At 38.8% G+C, this 19,087-nt stretch overlaps 1 protein-coding gene across 1 annotated transcript; it reads left to right on the top strand.

The window, feature by feature from the left end:
- Positions 1–1,607: 1,607 nt before the first annotated feature.
- On the top strand, positions 1,608–18,803 carry LOC109414335 (putative uncharacterized protein DDB_G0294196). The gene is made up of 3 exons (XM_019688154.3): positions 1,608–2,156; positions 2,386–2,617; positions 17,989–18,803. Exons 1-3 carry the CDS (start codon positions 2,140–2,142, stop codon positions 18,136–18,138), a joined length of 399 nt encoding a protein of 132 aa, XP_019543699.2. The 5' UTR covers positions 1,608–2,139; the 3' UTR covers positions 18,139–18,803.
- The last annotated feature ends 284 nt before the right edge of the window (positions 18,804–19,087 follow it).

The following is a 19,087-nucleotide window of genomic DNA, read 5'->3' as shown; positions in this document are numbered from 1 at the left end:
ACTGATTTTTTTTTCAGATTTTTTGAACTTTATTTTGGTACCTAAAATCAATTTCAAATAGATTTTTCGAAATCACCTTTTGATAGCTGAGCAACTGCTTGACAGTTCCGCCCAGTACAAAATGCGACGACAAACCGCTCCCATACAAACTTCAAACTGATTTTTAAATAGGTTCCCGAGCACCAAAATTCATGAAAATTTGGATTTCGGCTCAGTTTTGAATGCAGATTCTGAATATGTAAATATCTCAACACCGCTAAAGATGCCAATATGCGCAAATATTTGGCTATTTGACGTATCAGACGTTAGCAGACGTTTTCCGTTTGGCTATTATTTGTCAATGGTCAGTACACGTGTGACAAACAATTGGCAAACTCTTATTTGCACATGTTTGCCACTCGAGTACTGATCGGAGTTGCAAACATGACCAAATATTTGCTATATTGACTTACTTAAAGTGTTCAATATGTTAAGGGGCCATTAGACGGTTTGTCATGACAAATATTTGCCAAGGTAGTCCGACATTCATCCGAGGTTGCCATGATTTACGTTGTGTTGGTCATTTGTTGGGCTTGTTTGGCCAAATATTTGTCATGTCTAATGGGCAGTGAATCAAAATTCAACCATCGCGCAACAATAACAATGTCGCAACCTGCATTTGTTGCGACAATCCACCCAATGCGACATAAGTTTGTCCCAACTTGAAAATAATAAGATATACATGGTACATCACGAGTTTCTAGATTTTTAAGCTTTGTATTGCTATTTTCGAACGGTAACTTCGAGTCGGTAAACACTGTAACTCTGCTGAAGATCTATCATCAAACAGTTTCGACTTTGGGTTAGTATTAATTGATTATTCACGAGTTGAAAAGTACGCAACAAATTCAGCTTCCGTTTTGTCTGCAACAAAAATTTTCTAGATCATGTCATTATCAGTTACCAGTAGGGATAAAGAGTAATCGTTGCCCCTTCTTTGTTGCTTGTTTTGCGCCTTTTTTGTCTGACAATTCTCTTCACTGCTAATGGGACCTTTATATATGCAAATATTCGCCATGACAAAGTTCGGCAAATATTTGCACAACAATGTTAATGCAAATTTATTTGGTCAGTACACGCATGACAAATAAATTTGTCAAATTTGGTCAAATATTTGCTCATTTGGCAAAGCGTATACTGAAGGCTTGAGTGTTCCGAGTTTCAGGCCAAACATTTTAATAGGTCCTATCTCCAAATTTGGCTTCTTCCACGGAGCCGCACGGATGTGTCGGTGCATCTCTCTTCGTTTTTGACAACATTCGTGTGGGGAGAGGGAGAAAACAACCCAATGCTGAGTAAAAACTAAAAGCTCTTTAGTCAAATTTGAGTTTTTAAAACTTATTCGCTGGGTTTAAATATTTTTCAGTGTGTGTATAACTTTGTGCTTCATGGGATTTTTGACAGTTCCCTTAAACGTCATATTTCATTAACGGACGGCTGTTTTTGCACCTGCTTTAACGGTTTTTTGACAGCTGAGTATCCAAACTCTCTCTCCTCTCCCGCCTCACCAACTGTGTTTTCATTCGCTTTCCCGCTTCCCGCGCACTCGTCTCCCACAGTAACAAAACATTTTCCACACACTGGCCAATAAACTCATGCTGGTGTGTTGCTGGTGGTGACCTGGGTTTGTGCGTGTTCCATGTCCATGTCCTCTGCATGGCCGTTTGATCCGTTGGTGTAAAAAGATCCAGCACCCCCACCCACTCTGCTGGTACGCTGCTGGACTGATACCGCGACGAGCTGCCTGCCAGTCAGTAGCAACGACGACGACGAAGGCAAGCGAGAGAGAGCGAACAGAGCGCAGCAAGGAGAGGGTTTTCGATTTTGCTGTCAAAACAAAGGAGAAAAGCCACCACCACCAATCCTCCAAGCAAAAGTGGCAGCCAGCAGCACAGTGTTTTCTAGTGCGAGTGTGGAAAGGGCTTTTATTTTTGATATTTTTTGCTGTTTTCCATCGGACTAAAGGAGGCATTTTGTCGGTCGATTTGACCCGTTTCGAGTGGAAAACCCTAAGGCATAGTCAGACACCGGGGCACATTCCGCCCGAGGATCAAATTTCCTGTTTTGTGCATTTTCTTCGTGCTCCCCGAGGAGGAAAATATGGAACGAAGCATTGGGTAAGTGGTTTGTGATTTTTTTTTCTTTTCCACGTACGGAATCCAAGCACCTCTAGGCGCAGTGTTTCTCTTCCGCATATGTGTAAGCCCATAACGGGGGAGGGGCTTTCTGTGGTATTTGTGATTCGATTGTTTTTCCTCGGCATACGCAGGGCTGAGGATGTTTTTTTTTGGGTAGTGTTATGATTTTCCAATAATTGCTAATTGCCTCATTTTTCCGTTGTTACAGCCGACAGGGACCGATGATGTCGTCCCCGGGAATGTCCCGACGGCCTGGTGGAATGCCACCTCGCGATAGCTATCAATCACATTCATACCATCAGCAGCAGTCCAGTCCACATCAACATCACCAGCAACAGCAGCAGCAGCAGCAACAACAACAGCAACAGCATTCGCCAAGTCAATTCCAGCATTCTCAGCATGATGAGCTGATACGATACATTCATGAGGCATGGAATACGGTAAGTTCCAAATTTGTGCTTTAAAAGCTTGTCAAATTGTCCATCCTGGACCATCCCTTCCCTGTGTAGGATTTGCTGGCATCACAATGACCAACCGAACGATGTAATCGGCTTTCACTTTTTTTTTCCATTCGAGTATCATTGGCTCTGTTGAGTGGTGTCAGTGCTGCGGGATGGTGGGATGCCCTCTGCGTTTCACGACTCTCTCACTCCCTGAAGCCTGAACGTTCAGTTTAGTTAGGCTTAGAAGTGTTTGCTCATTACATTACCTTGTCGGTACTTAGAGTAATGGTATACTGTCACGTGCTGGTAGTCGCTGTTAGAATCTCTTTGTTTTGCATGGATTATGGTAATTAGTAGGTAAACCTTCACAATAATCTACGCTAATCAGTTTCAAGTTTTCTCGATTATCACTTCCAAACAAGCCAATAAAAATTTTCGTTTAACAAAAAAAAAATATCCTATTTTCAAACTTAATTAGACACTTGAACAAAAAAAAAATAGTTTTAATATCTCAATAATAAAAAATGAGAAAACATCTTTTATTGGAACTAAAAGATTTAAAAAAATCACTTAGATCATCTTGGGAAGTGTCAAAAATAAGCCATTTTCAAACGGAATCCATGAGTAACTTTAGAAGTAAAGGCAATACATATGTCGAACTTTACAGTCTGTTGCTTTTTGACTGATCTAAAAGTTGCTCGAAACAAAGTTTCAAGATTTTGTTTGCAAAAAATCGGTTTATAAAACGTCCTTGAATTTTATTTATTTTTTGTTTAGGTGTCACCCTAACTTATGTTCATAAAAATAAGTTCAGTTTCTAGAAATATGGTTCCTTAGGCTTCGGCAGAGCTGTTTATAATCAGGTTTTTTTTAACTTTGTGAAATATTCCATTGCTGCTTCATACGAAAAAAAAATATAAAGTTGATATTGGGACCTTGCAAACCACTTTAAATTAAAAACATTAAAAAAAATGTTCAAACTTGTTTTCCAACTGCGTGATAGATAGCTGAATAATAAATTACGTGGATGAAAACCTCCAAAACACCTGAAGAGCATCAACGTGACACTTGTCATCTGACAAGCATGGTTGACAGGGCATTCAAACAGAAGTAAGGCATACTATCGGCCATATACAACATAAAAACGACAAACATCATGTATCTAGGTTATGTTTAAATCAAATCTCTATTAAGATATAAGCATGCCCTTCCGGATTCTATAACATTCCCCAGAAAACCATTCCCCAGAATGTACCGTTCCCCAGAAAACTATTTTTTAAAACGCGTCATTTCCCAGAAAGAAAATAAAACTATTATTTTATTTCTAAGACCGTTCGCAATGCTGTTTTATTTTGTATGGCGAGTTTTAAAATTTTTAAAACTCGCCATACAAAATAAAACAGCATTGCGAACGGCCTTAAAAATGGTTTATATTAATCGCTAAAAATCGACAATTCATTCGAAAAAAATCAGCGGAAGAAACATCCTGCCAAAAATTATCATTTGGCAAGAAAAACTTTGGAAATAGGGGTAGGCGGGGCATAATGAGCACCAGAGATGGCATGCTCCTCAGTGCGAAACGTGAGAAGAGAAAACATACACTCTACACACGACTTTCAACGAGAGCGAGGGTGAACTCCGCAACTTTTTTCACACACAAACCAGCCGCTCACTCTCTGGCATCCATCGCGGCACCCTCAAAATGAGTGCTCAAACAAATGTTAGAACAAACATGTTTTTTCAGTTTCTGCGTGCACATTTTGTGCGCGCAGAAAATGTGCACACAAAAAATCGTGTTGAGAGCGCACTCAGTCGTGCTTCCAGTGCAATACTGTGTGTACCACAGGAGTATGAAAGTACTTTCTTGTCTAAGAAATCACATAAATCACAGACAAATAGATGTGACGCTAACGAAATTTCAATCTCATATATCTCATGATCCTGATTACATAGAAAGTTGGTGTCTTCGGCAAAGTTGTTTGGCTGGTCAAGGACTAACCGATAATAAGATTTAAGATTCAAAATTCCACCGCTAGGCGGCGCTAGTGAGCCAACAATTTTTGTTTTTCATAAATATCAGGAAAATTTGCAAAAAAATGCAACTAGCGCCGCCTAGCTGCAAAAAACTTGAACCAAACGGTAATTATTCTGAAAGCCCTTGATCTACCAAACAATACTGCCGAAGACACCATCTTTCTACAAAATGAGGATGCTGAGATATGCGAAATTTAAAATTTGTTTGGTCTCTAGCGCCACCTAGCGGTGGAATTTTGAATCTTAAGTCTTATTATCGGTTAGTCCTTGACCAGCCAAACAACTTTGCCGAAGACACCAAGTCTCTAAGTAATCAGGATCATGAGATATATGAGATTGAAAATTCGCTAGTGTCACATCTACTTGTCTGTGATTTATGTGATATCTTAGACAAGCAGATGCAACACTGACAAAATTTTCATCCCATATATCTCAGGATCCTGATTACTTAGAGAGTTGGTTTCTTCGGCAAAGTTGTTCAGCTGGTCAAGGGCTTCCAGAATATGGACCTTATGATGCGTGATTTCACCGCTAGGCGGCGCTAGATAGCGTACAAATTTTACATTTCACATATCTCAGCAATCTGATTCTTTAGAAAGATGGTGTCTTCGGCAAAATTGTTTGGTAGATCAAGGGCTTTCAGAATAATTATCATTTGGTTCGAGTTTCTGCAGCTAGGCGGCGCTAGTTGCAATTTTTTGCAAATTTTCATGATATCTATGAAAAACTAAATTTGTTAGCTCGCTAGCACCACCTGTTGGTGGAATTTGGAACCAAAATATTCATCAACTGTAAGTCCTTGACCAGCTTAAGACGTCTGCTTGTCTCTGATATCCCAGGATTTGATACCCCTTAGCGGATTTTGGACTCACTGGCATGCTTTCGGTTCACCAACATTGACCCCTTTGAACACACTGCGTGTGCACTGAGTTCTGTTTTTTTCAGCGTGCGCACAGAAATTGCGCACTGGGATTATGACTTGCGGGCTCTCATTGCTCTCACGCAGCACTCTAATCACCCGCACAAAAACTCTGCGTGAGAGAAATTATGTACATTTTATTGTGCGTTTTTTCTCTTTCTCTTTTGTAAGGTAAATGAAACTGAGAAGTTCAGTGAAAGATGAGCGTGAATGGGCACAATTTCTGCGTGACATGCCATCCCTGATGAGCACCTTGTATTCTCACTGTAAATCTTCAAATTTGCAAAATGAATTGCTTGATTGTAGCTTTATTAACTAAAATCCAATGAATTGATGACGAAACATTAGTCAATAAAGCCGTTTACCTTGAAAAATTAATCAAAATGCGTAAAATGGTCATGCACCGGGAAAATATTATAAGAATCAGGTGACCTAAAATAAGGTTTTGGGAATCGAAATAACAATTTTGTGGGTATCTATCAAGTTTCTTGATATTACCTGGGCCAATGAAATATATTCGTAACAATTTTCAACTTATTGTTAAATTATTTTGTTGAAAAAATATGCTTCAAAGAGTTGGTAGTAGGGTGGGGCAAAATGAGCAACTGGTGAAAAAATGATGAAAATGATAAACATCTTCAACCAACGAATTTTTATTTTGGTTTTCTTTGTTTTGATGCATATAGTAAGGTTTTGCCATTAACTTTCAATTTATTAACTTGGAAATGTCAGTATCTGTATATTATCACCGTTTAAAAATTCCTCAGTAGTAGACTCTTTGGAACTCCACAGTTAAACCCCGTAATCCCTTCAAATTCTCATTGATTGTTGCCGGTATGGTTTATCATTGACAAGAATCCAGCTTTTTACGCTGGCTATAAAACAACGAGGGGTGATTCGTTTTTGACAATTCTTGCCGACAGCTTTTATAGCTTGATCTTAGTAGGCACGGTATTCAGACTTGTTGATTCATCTGTCAAAAATTTTCACTGTTTGAAGGCCACCGTGTTTTTTTTAAACCTCTCCTGCGTACCACATTAAATTAAATTGTTAATTAATTTTTAGACTATTTTAGGCATCCGAGGACCTCAAAACTGAAAAAGGGCTTAGGTACAAGGCGTTGAGGAATGAGATTTTCCAAAAGTTCATCGCAGCACCGATGCTGACTATTAAAATCACAACGAATAGTATACATTACCGGGCTTACACTTTTTTTAATGATTATTTAACTTATGTTGCCTTTCGTGCCGCACTTTATACAAGAACAAAAATATACAATTCTCAAGCGACAGTTGCCTCTCCACTTCCAACTGCAATTGTGTTTTGATCGGACTCAATTTGTGATTGATTAAATGTAGAGAAGTATACACTCAGGCTTATTCTGCTTAAAATGAGTCGCGTCGAACTAGGTGACAAAAGTCGGCTCAATCCCGTTTGATTTGTATTAGTCACCTCACACGCCACGCAGAATAAGCCTGACTACAAAACCAGAAAAAAATACGTCTCATGTCTCCAAAACGCAAGGTGGTAAATTAGAGGAGTTATTTGGTATTAATCAGCCATGTTTATGAGCAACTAGCGTTTAACAAAGTCGATTGATCGCGCTACACCGAGAGCGGGTATAAGTGAAACCATAAGTGAAGTTATTTCGGGCAAAAGCAAAGCATGCAACCCGTCAAATCTCGCTTGATCTCGGTCCTTCTAGGTCCTGTTTAGTAAAAAAAAAAAGCCTAAACCTGGCTCAACTGGATGGCCGACATAGGTGTTGACTCGTTCGAACACAGTTCGGTGTAGTCTCTCCTAGTTGTATATAAATATTTATGGTAAAGCCATTTTGAAACTTACGGCTGATTCCATATTGCCTTCCTGCTAGTTATCGTCAGCATTTTTTGTCAAACTAGAATAGTAAAAAATGTAAAAACGAATTGAAAATCATAAAAAAATGAAATTAAATTTCTCTTGTTTCCGGAGGCGTGAAAATTCTTGACGTTCCACTTTGTCAATATTGAAAATTTTCCATAAAGCTTACTTTGATTTAACCATAATGGAACTTATAGTGTCGGCAAGAAATGTCATTCACAGTTTATGGCACACTAGCGTAAAAAGCTGGATAGTCAATTAGCATTTGATTGAGTACAAAACTGGGATTGATCATCCTGCCCCACCTAGGGTGTTGATTATGCCCCACCCCCAAAACGCAACTCGTGATTTTAGGCGCCGTCCACAAATTACGTAACGCTCTAGGGGGAGGGGGGGAGTATAGCCAACAATCAATACGAAGGTGGCGAATTTTTTGTGACGCCAGTCGTTCCCCCAGTAAATTCGCCCAATACTGGTGTTTCTGACGCCACGCTTTCAATGTCAGTTGGCTCCGCCCATTTTCATCGAAGCAAGACTGAGTCCGCCAATCTAGTAACCATGACAACAAGTAAAAACGATTGTTTATTTACAAATAACGTTCCGGGCACGGTGTACAACATTGATATTTATGCCGTGGTTCCGGGGAAGAAAACTAACGTTCAACTTATTTTGTTTTTTTTAGGAAAGTTTCTGCCGCCGGTTTTTTTTTTCAAGTCTATTTGGTGGGCATAACATCGGAAGCTCTCGTGAAACACATATTGTCCGAGAGGAAATTTTCGTTGTCCCAAAAGGACTGGACGACTGTAACTCGAAAGATTTACAAGGCCATAGTGATTCCCAATTACTGAACAAGCTCAGTAGCTTCATACCCATCGAGCTGAGTCTCAGGGCCGGCAACATATGAAAACCTAAATATTAATTGCATATACATATTGAACTTCTAGTGTGGCGAGTGAGTGTGGGTTTGATATCTCTGTTTGGCCTGTAAGCGAGACAAATGGTCGGTACTCACTGCTGCTGCATACTCTATCTTCCCGTTGGCCTACACGGCTGCTCCTACCCTACTATGTGGCCCGAATCTCCTCACTGGGCTAGCTCAGGATTGGTTGTTTTGGGCCGGTACGGCCAATGGGAACCATAATGCGTTACTGGGAGGAATTCGGGCATCAGGCGTCTTAATTCACTTACCGAGGACGGAACTGGAATGACCTTGCCGAGAGAAGTCACTTTTACTACTGTTCAATCAATTCGATATTGATTGAATATCATTAAGAAAACAACTTCCAAAGCCTCTTCAATAAATATTATTGGAATTCTACTTCATTTCGTTATTGACAATTTTTTGATTTAAAAAAAAAGTTACCCTAGGTTCAGATTTGATACCATGACCTTGAGTGCCACGATCTTCTATCTTATACACTACACCACTTCACATCTGATAGAAGAATGCGAATCAAAGCGAAACAGTTTCTACCACCTGTTCCAGGGGGAATGACATTTCATTTTCTAACCAAAAAAATCCGAAGTAAATTATCGGAGTACATCCAAAATTTAAAAAAAAATATCATAAATTGTCTACCTATGTCTATGAATTCCATAAAGAGAAGACAACTTATCAAAATGATCCGTGCAAAAAGATTGTACAACTACGCAGACTGGAATCGAACCATAAACGTCGAGATCACTGAGCTCTTGTTTAACCCACACGGTTATCAACGCTTGAAGATATGGTGTTGCTAAATATGTATAAAAATCAAACTGTCAGTTGACACTGCGTCATTGGGCAATCTTTCTCGTTGTCATGGTCACTAAATTGGCGAACTCAGTCTTGCTTTGATGAAAACGGGCGGAGCCAACTGACATTGAAAGCGTCGCTTTAAGAAAACCAGTATTGGGCGATTTTAGTGGGGGAAACATGGGGGAAAAACTGGCGTCACAAATCGAACTGAATTTGTTCCTGACATTTATGTCTTAGTATTAAGTCTATGGTATAGCCAAGCGTTACGGTCGATACAAAAATTTTAGGATTTTCATACAAAAAAGCGTTACGGAGGGGGGAGGGGGGGGGGGGTCAAAAAATGACGATTTAAGCGTTACGTAATAAATGGATGGTGCCTTATACGTTTTTTAAAAACATAAAATTTTACAACATTTATAACTTTATTCGGAATTTCAACGATTAGCTTTTGTCAGTTAAGGTTAAAATGAGTATTGAACGTTAACATTACACATTGATTGCACTTAATTTACTGGATTTGGTGGTAAAATGCTTACGCTGCTCATTATGCCCCGCCTACTCCTAAGCATGATTTGCCTTTACAATTTAGTAGGCTATTAGCATAATTATTGACATCGTAACTGCTTACTTTTTCAACATGCATTTTCCCTTCTTTTCTGCATAGGCTGTTCTTTCGAATTGCACTTTTCAGAAAATGATCGGCATCAAAACTTCTTACATTTTCAATGTAGATTTTCCCTTCTTTTCTGCATAGGCTGTTCTTTCGAGTTACACTGGAGTATTGTGTTGTTCTTTGCTGTGCATACATCGCTCCTGTAAGGGGTGAGTATGGCAGCATAATCGATCGCGTTCGCTATTGTCTCGAGTGAAAATCAAAACAATAGATGCGCGGGTGTTTAGTATTCAGTATTGTGTTGTTCTTTGCTGTGCATGCATCGCTCCTGTAAGGGGTGAGTATGGCAGCATAATCGATCGCGTTCGCTATTGTCTCGAGTGAAAATCAAAACAATAGATGCGAGGGTGTTTAGTGTTCAGTATTGTGTTGTTCTTTGCTGAGTATTGTGTTGTTCTTTACAGAGAAGAACATTAATCAAGACAATTAGATAATCGGCATTGAACCACAAAAACCCCACAACAATTGGTGAGATCTTTCCAATATTATTTATTTATAAATACTTCTATTTTAGTATATTTACTTTATAACTGCATATAAGTTGAAAATTCGCTATTTTCAACATCCTTTCATCTATTGGAAGATGCTTCAGTTATGGGCTCTTTCTAAGTTGATGAAGGGATTTATAAATGCTTGCAAGGACTTGGCCAGGTGTGTGGAGCTGAGTGAATCTATGACATTGTAGATAGTAGCGACATCAGCAATGTCAATGGAAATATTCAACTTTGCAACTCCATCCAAGATTTGTGCAAGTATTCATGCTATGCTATGCTATGTTATGCTAGGCTGTTCTTTCGAGTTACACTGTTCAGGTAATTATCGGCACCACAAGCACAGGTGTTTTGAAATTTGAAAAAAATATTTAATAAATATTTAAGAAATTTTAACATCGGTGGTGACTGTAACGCCCATAATTTCCTGAAAAGTGCATTTCGAAAGAACAGCCTATGCAAAAAAGAAGGAAAAATCTATGTTAAAAAAGTAAGCAGTTGCTATGCCGATAATTTCCTGAAAGGTGCAACTCGAAGGAACAGCCTATGCAAAAGATGGGAAAATGGTTGATGAACATATAAGCAGTTGTAATGCCAACAATTCTTATAACGACTCAAGCATATTTTTAACGAAGAAGGAAAAAAGTGACATCACAGACAAACAGACGTAACACTCTAATAATTGCCATCGTACATCAACCTGTGCCATCGTACAACGTTCGAACCTGTTTCCTAGACTAGAATTTGAATCGCAAAATGTTCGAAGTGTGACGTCTGTTTGTCTGTGGCGACATTGTTTTCCTATCGGCGTTCAAAAGCCCTACAATGCTCTTTCTTTTAAAACAAGTTATTTTAGAATGTAGGCAATTGGTATACTATTATTTGAATTATAACTGCTTACATTTTTAACATAGATTTTTCCTTCTTTGCTGCATGGATCGTTCTTTTGAATTGCACTTTTCAGGAAATTATCGGCATCACAACTGCTTACATTTTCAACATAGATTATCCCTTTTTTTTCAACATAAGCTGTTCTTTCGAGTTACAATGTTTAGGTACTTATCGGCACTACAAGCACAGGTGTTTAGAAATTTGAGAAATTTTATCATAAATATTAGGCTGGAACAAATATCATTTTCTTCTTTTGTCACTTTACTCGTTGACTCGTCAAAGGGAAGGACGATAAATAATAAACGTATTTGATGCAAAATTACCCAAACAATTAGGCAAAATCATCAAACTCATCGGATTTGTTAAGAAATTTTTTCGACGACTCTAATTCCACTATAAAAAGTTTGAATTTTTCGAATAATTTATTTGTGTCCCCCCTCAAAATGTTGGTTTCCGACCAAAATTTTCGATGGGGTGGTGACATAAGAGAAAATCAAAATTTGTGTCAGCCTTCCCAACTAACAATTTCAGCGCTATAAGCTTCAGTCATTTGCTTTCTGTTGTGTAACCATCGAGTAGAAGCAGTCAACGCTGAATAAAAGGAAAGCTAGTCAAATATAAAGCATAAGCTAATACACGACTGCAAAACAAGCACCATCCAGCTACCAAACTCGGTTTTCAGAAATCCATTGCTTGCTGCCTTTACTCCACTCTATTCCAACTCCGGGAGATTTCCCGGAAGATGTGAAAACTTGAACACATCGAATAGGAGTCCCCACTAACAAAACAGCTGCTACTATACAGTACAATTCGTTATACTGACAAATCCCCAAACCAGCAGCGCTTTAAAGGCCGTTATGCGATTTCATTACGTTGGTTTACCAACATGGCTTGTCGGATGTAAACATTATTGTCAAAACAAACTTTAAGCGGGATATATAGCTACTACACAAATTCTTTACAGCTATCCATCTCTGTGCTGTGAAATTATTTGGGTTGCTTTTATTGCACTTTAATTCAATGCCGGAAGATTTTCCGGAAGATGTGCAAATCGAGTAAGAGTCCCAGCCACTACAACAGCTGCTTTTTTACAGTACGTTTTGTAATGTTGCCAAAACACAAAACAGCAGCGCTTCGTAGCCGTTTAAAGAACACTCTTTCAGCTAGAAGCTGTGAAGAAGAATCTGTTGGCGCAATCACACAGCTTGTTCAATGTAAACATTAGTGCGTTTGACGTTTCACAAGCTTTTGCAGCAAGATGAAGTTGGGTAAGGTTTCTTGTGGCACAATTATGAAGCCTTGTCTGGAGTAAAACAAAACGGGCTATTTTCTATAATATCTATGTATAGCAGTGTGGCAGCGAGGACATCATCGGGACCAGTGGATACGGAGATCGGGAGTTCGATTCCAAATAGCAGCAAGTACTTTAATTATTCAATTTTAAAAGTGATAATTCCAGTTCCACATGTATTGCGTCACGGTATCCATAACCTAATTATATTTAAACGTTTAATTTGGGGATGCCGTATAACTATTATTTAACAACTGCGAAAAGGCTGAAAAAGCGCCTTCTCAAGATGTTATTCTGTTAGTGGTTACATAGGAGCCGAGAAAAGAGCTTTGACTTAGTGGCATAGAAGCTTCTCGCACAGCATATACATGCTGATTAAGTTCGCCAGATTCATTGGTATAGGGCTTGCATAGAAGCTTCCGTCCATATGTACAACACATTAACTCAGCATCAAGCCGTATTGAGGACGCTTTGTTGACGTTTACATTCACAATAAATGTTAGTTGGGTATAGCAATTTAACACCGGTGGTTGTAATAATGCCCATGATTTCCTGAAAAGTGCAATTCGAAAGAACAGCCTATGTAGAAAAGAAGGGAAAATCTATGTTAAAAATGTAGGCAGTCATAATTTCAATAATTTATTTTACTAATTTCCTTAATTCTATGAAAAATAGAATAGAGGAACATTGTTGGGTTTTTAAATGCCGAAAGGAAAACAATGATACTTTTTTCTTTTTCATTAACATTATTTTTGAGTTGTTATAAGAATTGTTGGCATTAAAACTGCTTATATGTTCAGTTTTTATATTCCATAGTATTGGAATAATGATAAAAATCCTTCTCATACCGCATGAATGAAGGGCCTTTGAAGCAGAGTTTCCAATTGCTCATGTGTACATAAATGTGACAACGAGCCTCCTGCCAAATTGTCTCCCAGCTCTTCAAAATCGCAGTGTGCTGCGCTGCTAGGAGGCTCACGAAAATCTGGTGGGTGCGAGCTAGGCACCTAGCTCCCGGGGAGCTCGTCTCATGCGCTGCGTGAGCTGTTGGTATCTAAGGTGAAAAACAACTTCTTGGTAACGAAGAACCTCAATTACTTTTTTCCGTACACAACTCAAGTGTTTGGTTGGTCTATACGATACGACTAGGGACTCTCAATGCAAAGGTTAAGGTTTCAATTCTCGTTCGTTTAGGAAGTTTTTGTCGTGAAATTTTCTAATTTAATCAGCGCATGAGACGAAGCTCATGAGACACATCTTAAGAAAAATGAGGCGCACAACTTTCAGTCTCAAAATGTACAGAGCTCCTGGGAGCTCGCTTGCCATGCGGCTCCCGTACATGGGACTACAGCACGTGTACATCAACTCTGCTTTGAAGCGAATAATTAGGAACAGCCATTGAGATGGATCCCTCCAACCATTTACGTAGAAAAACGTGGTCAGTTGAGTATTTCCGAGTAACTCAAAGTTTTTGACAGAATAATCTTTTTTAAAAACCCGGCCATAAATAAACTGGTCTATAAACATCTTGTACACTGAAAAACATCAGTAGAAAATGCGTTTTCTCTGTAAATTTTGCGGATCACAATTAAAACGTTATTCATCGCGAAACACGTGCTGCACAATTTTGCAAATCTGTCTAGAACAAAACATTTGATAGCAACTGGAATGATGACAGTTTGTGAACTTTCAAGATAGGTTCAAAGATCAACATGCAATTGTATACAATGGTAATTGAACGTTTGAACCATTGTAGATTATTTTTATGGATATGTATGTATACATCACTTAATTTGTTAAAATACCGTACAAGAAATAGATGTTTGCGCGTAAAAACACTATAAGGTACAAATCCTTGCCTATAACATACCATTATGATCATCATTGTACTGTTTGTGTATCGAATTATACTTTTTAGCAGAGTATATTAAGTTTTTCTGGGGAACGGTACATTCTGGGGAATGAATTTCTGGAGAATGGTGCATTCTGGGGAATGGATTTCTGGGAAATGATACTGTTCGCGCAAGGGCGGATAAATGACGCATCGTGATAGGATATTAATTAGGCGGAACACGGTATCGTCTTTCCATTGCAATGGACACAAGTCAACTGATTTATTTGTCTTAAATAATATACATCATGGGGTAGAGACACACACTCACACATATACTTCTTTGCACAAACATACTCCCCCCCAAAACGAACAGTTTTCAAATATGGTCAAGTCTAACATAAGATCGAAATTACGAACAATTCAAATCTTAAAGTACTGCTAATTAATAAAAAAATATATCATCTATTGTTCCGCCGCACAACGCTGATTATGACACAGGAGTAACTGGAGAGCGCGGCGGTATCCATCTGTCCACGAAACTGAGCATCTCTGTCTAGCCAAATTCTCGAGCCCACTGCTGCTGAATTTTGTGCGAGCTAAACACGAACAATGCTCTGCCGAATAGCTACCTATGAGGCCACACTATTTGCAGCGGGAAGTGATACAACGTCTCCTATTGTGCTGTCCGTTACTCCATATGGTTTGGTTCGTTGTAATTCCTATTTTTTTGGTTGATTCATCTTTTTAACCAGGTTCTTTTATAAACGGCTCGTCACGGCACCAGATGTTCGCGCAAGGGCGGATAAATGACGCATCGTGATAGGATATTAATTAGGCGGAACACGGTATCGTCTTTCCATTGCATTGGACACAAGTCAACTGATTTATTTGTCTTAAATAATATACATCATGGGGTAGAGACACACACTCACACATATACTTCTTTGCACAAACAGATACATTCTGAAGAATGATACATTCTGGGAAATAGAATTCTGGGGATTGGTTTTCTGGGGAATGTTTTAGAATCCCCTTTCGAACACGGCTGTTCGGGCTCTAAAGAAGTTGATCATCAATATTAATTTCTATTCCCGATCAACCTAGATAGCCGTGTAGTGGCGGTAGCAAGCCAGTTCCCTCAACTGGCAAAGAATATCACTACGGATTGCCTGATCCGGTGGTAAAAGTCTACCGAACAAGCGACCCCCTAATTCATGGTGTCAAGCGTACCGTGCCTAAGAATAAATGGTTAGGGGGGTCCAATAAAAACTTAACCGTTAACGGAGCCTGTGCAGTACCAGGGCACCCTCCACAGTATTTTGCCCTTACTGTGTTAGACTGTGTTAAAGCAATGGCGCAGTGTACCTTATTTGCCTCCGGGATAATCGGCCACTTTTCTTACGTCTCAATTCCGAAGCTTAACGTGGGTGTTAAACGCACAGTAACTTTTTACCGGCCCCGAATTCACTCGGCGGAGATTCGCGGACCGGCCTTCGATGGTCAAGGTGGACTGGAACAACGGCAGCAGACACTGAGGGGGGGTTCACACGCGTTCACTGAGGTTTTCGGACTTTCACTAGATACGTTCGTTCTACTCGGGTGGTAGTTTTAGCAAGACTGACCTTTATTTCGAAGTTGGGGTATCGTATTTATAGGGCACGATGTGTTAGTATTAGTTCTTATGTATATAATACAATTATCAAAACATATACTGCCCCCACTCGCATAACTGTCCCATATAAATAGGAATCCCAGTAAAGATGGGACTGTTATGCGAGTGGGGGCAGTATAGGCCTGTAAATAAAATACAATACAATACAATGCTATACAATAGAGACTGGAAATCAAGGCCGAAAGAACTTTCTATTTAGCGGGTCGTGAGGCGATTTACCGTTATGTGCAGCTAAAGCTATTTTTAAATTTGAATACACTCCGAGAAATTCATTTTCATTAGATTGGCATTTAACAGTGGGTAAATGCAATTTTTCATGACAGGAATTAAGTTAGTACAAGTAAACCTTCATCACGCAAAAGGTGCTTCTGCTGTGTTGAGTCGAAGGTTTAAAAAAGAAGGACTGGAAGTGGCGCTTATTCAAGCGCCATAGTCCAATAAACGAAAGATTCTAAGAGTTCTGACACAAAATAGTAAACTATTTTATAATGAACAACAAGATTCTCCCAGAACCGCTGTCTTAGTACGCAAAACGTAAAAATGCTATCCTATTACAGAGTTTATCAGAAAGGACATTGTTGCGGTCATGGTAGAGGTACCAACCACTAGGGGTAAAACTGAGATCGCTGTGGCTTCATCTTACTTTCCTGGTGATGTTCCTGAGGTATCTCCTCATGAGATCGCATCATTTGTTCAATTCTGTAAAGAAAAAAAAAATCGTTTATCGTTGGCTGTGACGCCAATGCGCATCACACGGTTTGGGGTAGTACGGATATTAACAGTCGAGGTGAGTCACTATTAGAGTTATCTGTCTTCCAACAATATAGACATTTGCAATGATGGTGGTAAACATACTTTCTCAAATGTAATCAGACAAGAGGTCTTGGATCTAACACTGTGCAATGCTACAATCTTTAACAAGATCACAAACTGGCACGTGTCAGATGAGATTTCTCTATCTGATCATAAACACATAATCTTCAATTGGAGTGGTGGAGATTATTCTAGAACCGCATTTAGAAATCCCAGAAAGACAAACTGGGATCAATATGTAGCATTGTTGAATACACATTCATTTACAATGGGAAACCCAACAGTTAGAATCATTTTCTCAAAGAGTAAATGAAAGTATCATCAATTCCTTCAACAACAGTTGTCCCACCATGCAATCGTCTTCTACTAAAGACGTGCCATGGTGGAACTTTAAACTGGATTGCCTTAGAAAATTTTCAAGGAAAATGTTCAATAGAGCGAAACAAACGGGAGAATGGACTCAGTACAGGAAAGCCCTGACTGAATACAACAACGAAATACAAAAATCTAAAAGAAAATCTTGGATGTTGACATGTGAAAACATAAACAGCACTCCTGTAGTTGCAAGACTATACAGAAAACGCTTGCAAAAGATCATTCAAATGAATTGGGAAACCTGAAGCGCGACGATGGAGCTTTTACCCAAAACTCCTCGTGAAACTTTGGATTTAATGATGGAAACCCATTTCCAGGTTCGGTTCTAAGTGTGGATTCCAATGATACTACATAATGAGATATTATTATTATCAAATGTTTGATGATGACGATGATTTCAATGACAAATTGTTCAACGTTAAATAAACGAACCAGATACAAAAGGGGTCTTAGGCTTTTTTACGGGAATGCGTCCTATAATTTAAATCGTACACGTAAACAAAGACGTGGGCTCAGTACGACGAGCGAAATCATTGTTTACCAATGTTTTATATGCCCTTTATAAAACGCCGATAGATCCTCCAAAGTTTATCGAGCACTTTATAAGTTCCAGACGTCTTATCCTTCTTTTCTAACAACACTATATTAAGATACTGCGAGTATTCAACTCAGTCAGTCATTATAATAGATTATAACTATGTTTTTGAGAAATATAACGTAAGAGTATACTCTTGAAGCAGATCAATCATTGATTCCGTTTCCTTTTTCTTTTCGCAGATCACGCAAGACAAAAGCCAAAATCCCCCAGTATTCTACAAGAGTGTACCTGAGCCTCGGCTCGCCGGTTTCACCCCGTTCGATCTGGAAGCCTACTGGGGTCGACGGTTAGTACACAAGATCAACATTTCGGCCCATGGTCATCAGTAGTTCCAGACTGGACTGGAATAATACCAATCGATTGGGCGTTAGAGGAAAGGGAAGGATAATTGAACAACAACAACATAAAAAAACGGATAATTCGTAACCGTTGATGGGGGGAATAGACATCATTAAAATCAACAGCAGAAACAGATTGAAAAACTGAAAACTGAGACAGCTGGACGTGGTGAATGGATCAATAGAATCGGCAATACACATACACGGCCATGAATATGGGCAACATTGAACAGGTTACACAAACACGATTATATTTTCCTTTTTTTTTTATTTCTGCGAAATTGGACGCATTGGCAGAAGTTATATCCATGATTCAGAAGCAAAATATTTCTAAATGTTAGAAAGACAGGTAAAATTCGGATTATTTTCGAAAGGATTTCGAATCAATGAAGCAAAATCAACTGAACAACTAATATAACGATCACTTATTTTGATTTACAAAGAAAACTGTTGTAAATGCAAGCAAAAAGTAATTGTGAATATTCAAAACCTACAAACTCTACGAAACAATAATGATGGAAAAATACAATGGTGTTTTCACTTTTTTAATATGTTCTGTTTTCCGTTTATTCTCTATTTTGTTTTAAACTACACATCTCTGTAAAAAAAACTATGGATGAATTGAAAATGTAATAAACAGTAAAAGGGTAAACATATATTACGTTCGTTTCCTGAATAATTGAAGTCAGAAACTCCTCCATCGATAGAATTGGAAGAAATCAATCATTGGAAACTATACTGTATTGATTAACGAACCACTATAGTTCCAGTTCATGCGTTCGCATTACTTTCACGAATACAGTGTCGAAAACGGACGTGTGCATGGAAATCGGTAATGCCGATCCCTCAACTTCATCGGAAGAACCCTCGTTAATTTGTTTAGGCTAATATCTTCACTACGTCCATAATACTACGCGTACGCCACATATTAAGGAAGTTA

This window comes from Aedes albopictus, chromosome 2 (assembly GCF_035046485.1).
Source record: "Aedes albopictus strain Foshan chromosome 2, AalbF5, whole genome shotgun sequence".
Taxonomy (NCBI): domain Eukaryota; kingdom Metazoa; phylum Arthropoda; class Insecta; order Diptera; family Culicidae; genus Aedes; species Aedes albopictus.
Note: the sequence above shows the minus strand (reverse complement) of the source record. Positions and strands in the feature narration are given on the sequence as shown.

Excerpts from the sequence above, each read along its gene's own strand:
- LOC109414335 (XM_019688154.3), top strand. Across the intron at positions 2,618-17,988 it reads TTCATGAGGCATGGAATACG|ATCACGCAAGACAAAAGCCA; the intron begins GTAAGTTCCAAA and ends TTCTTTTCGCAG.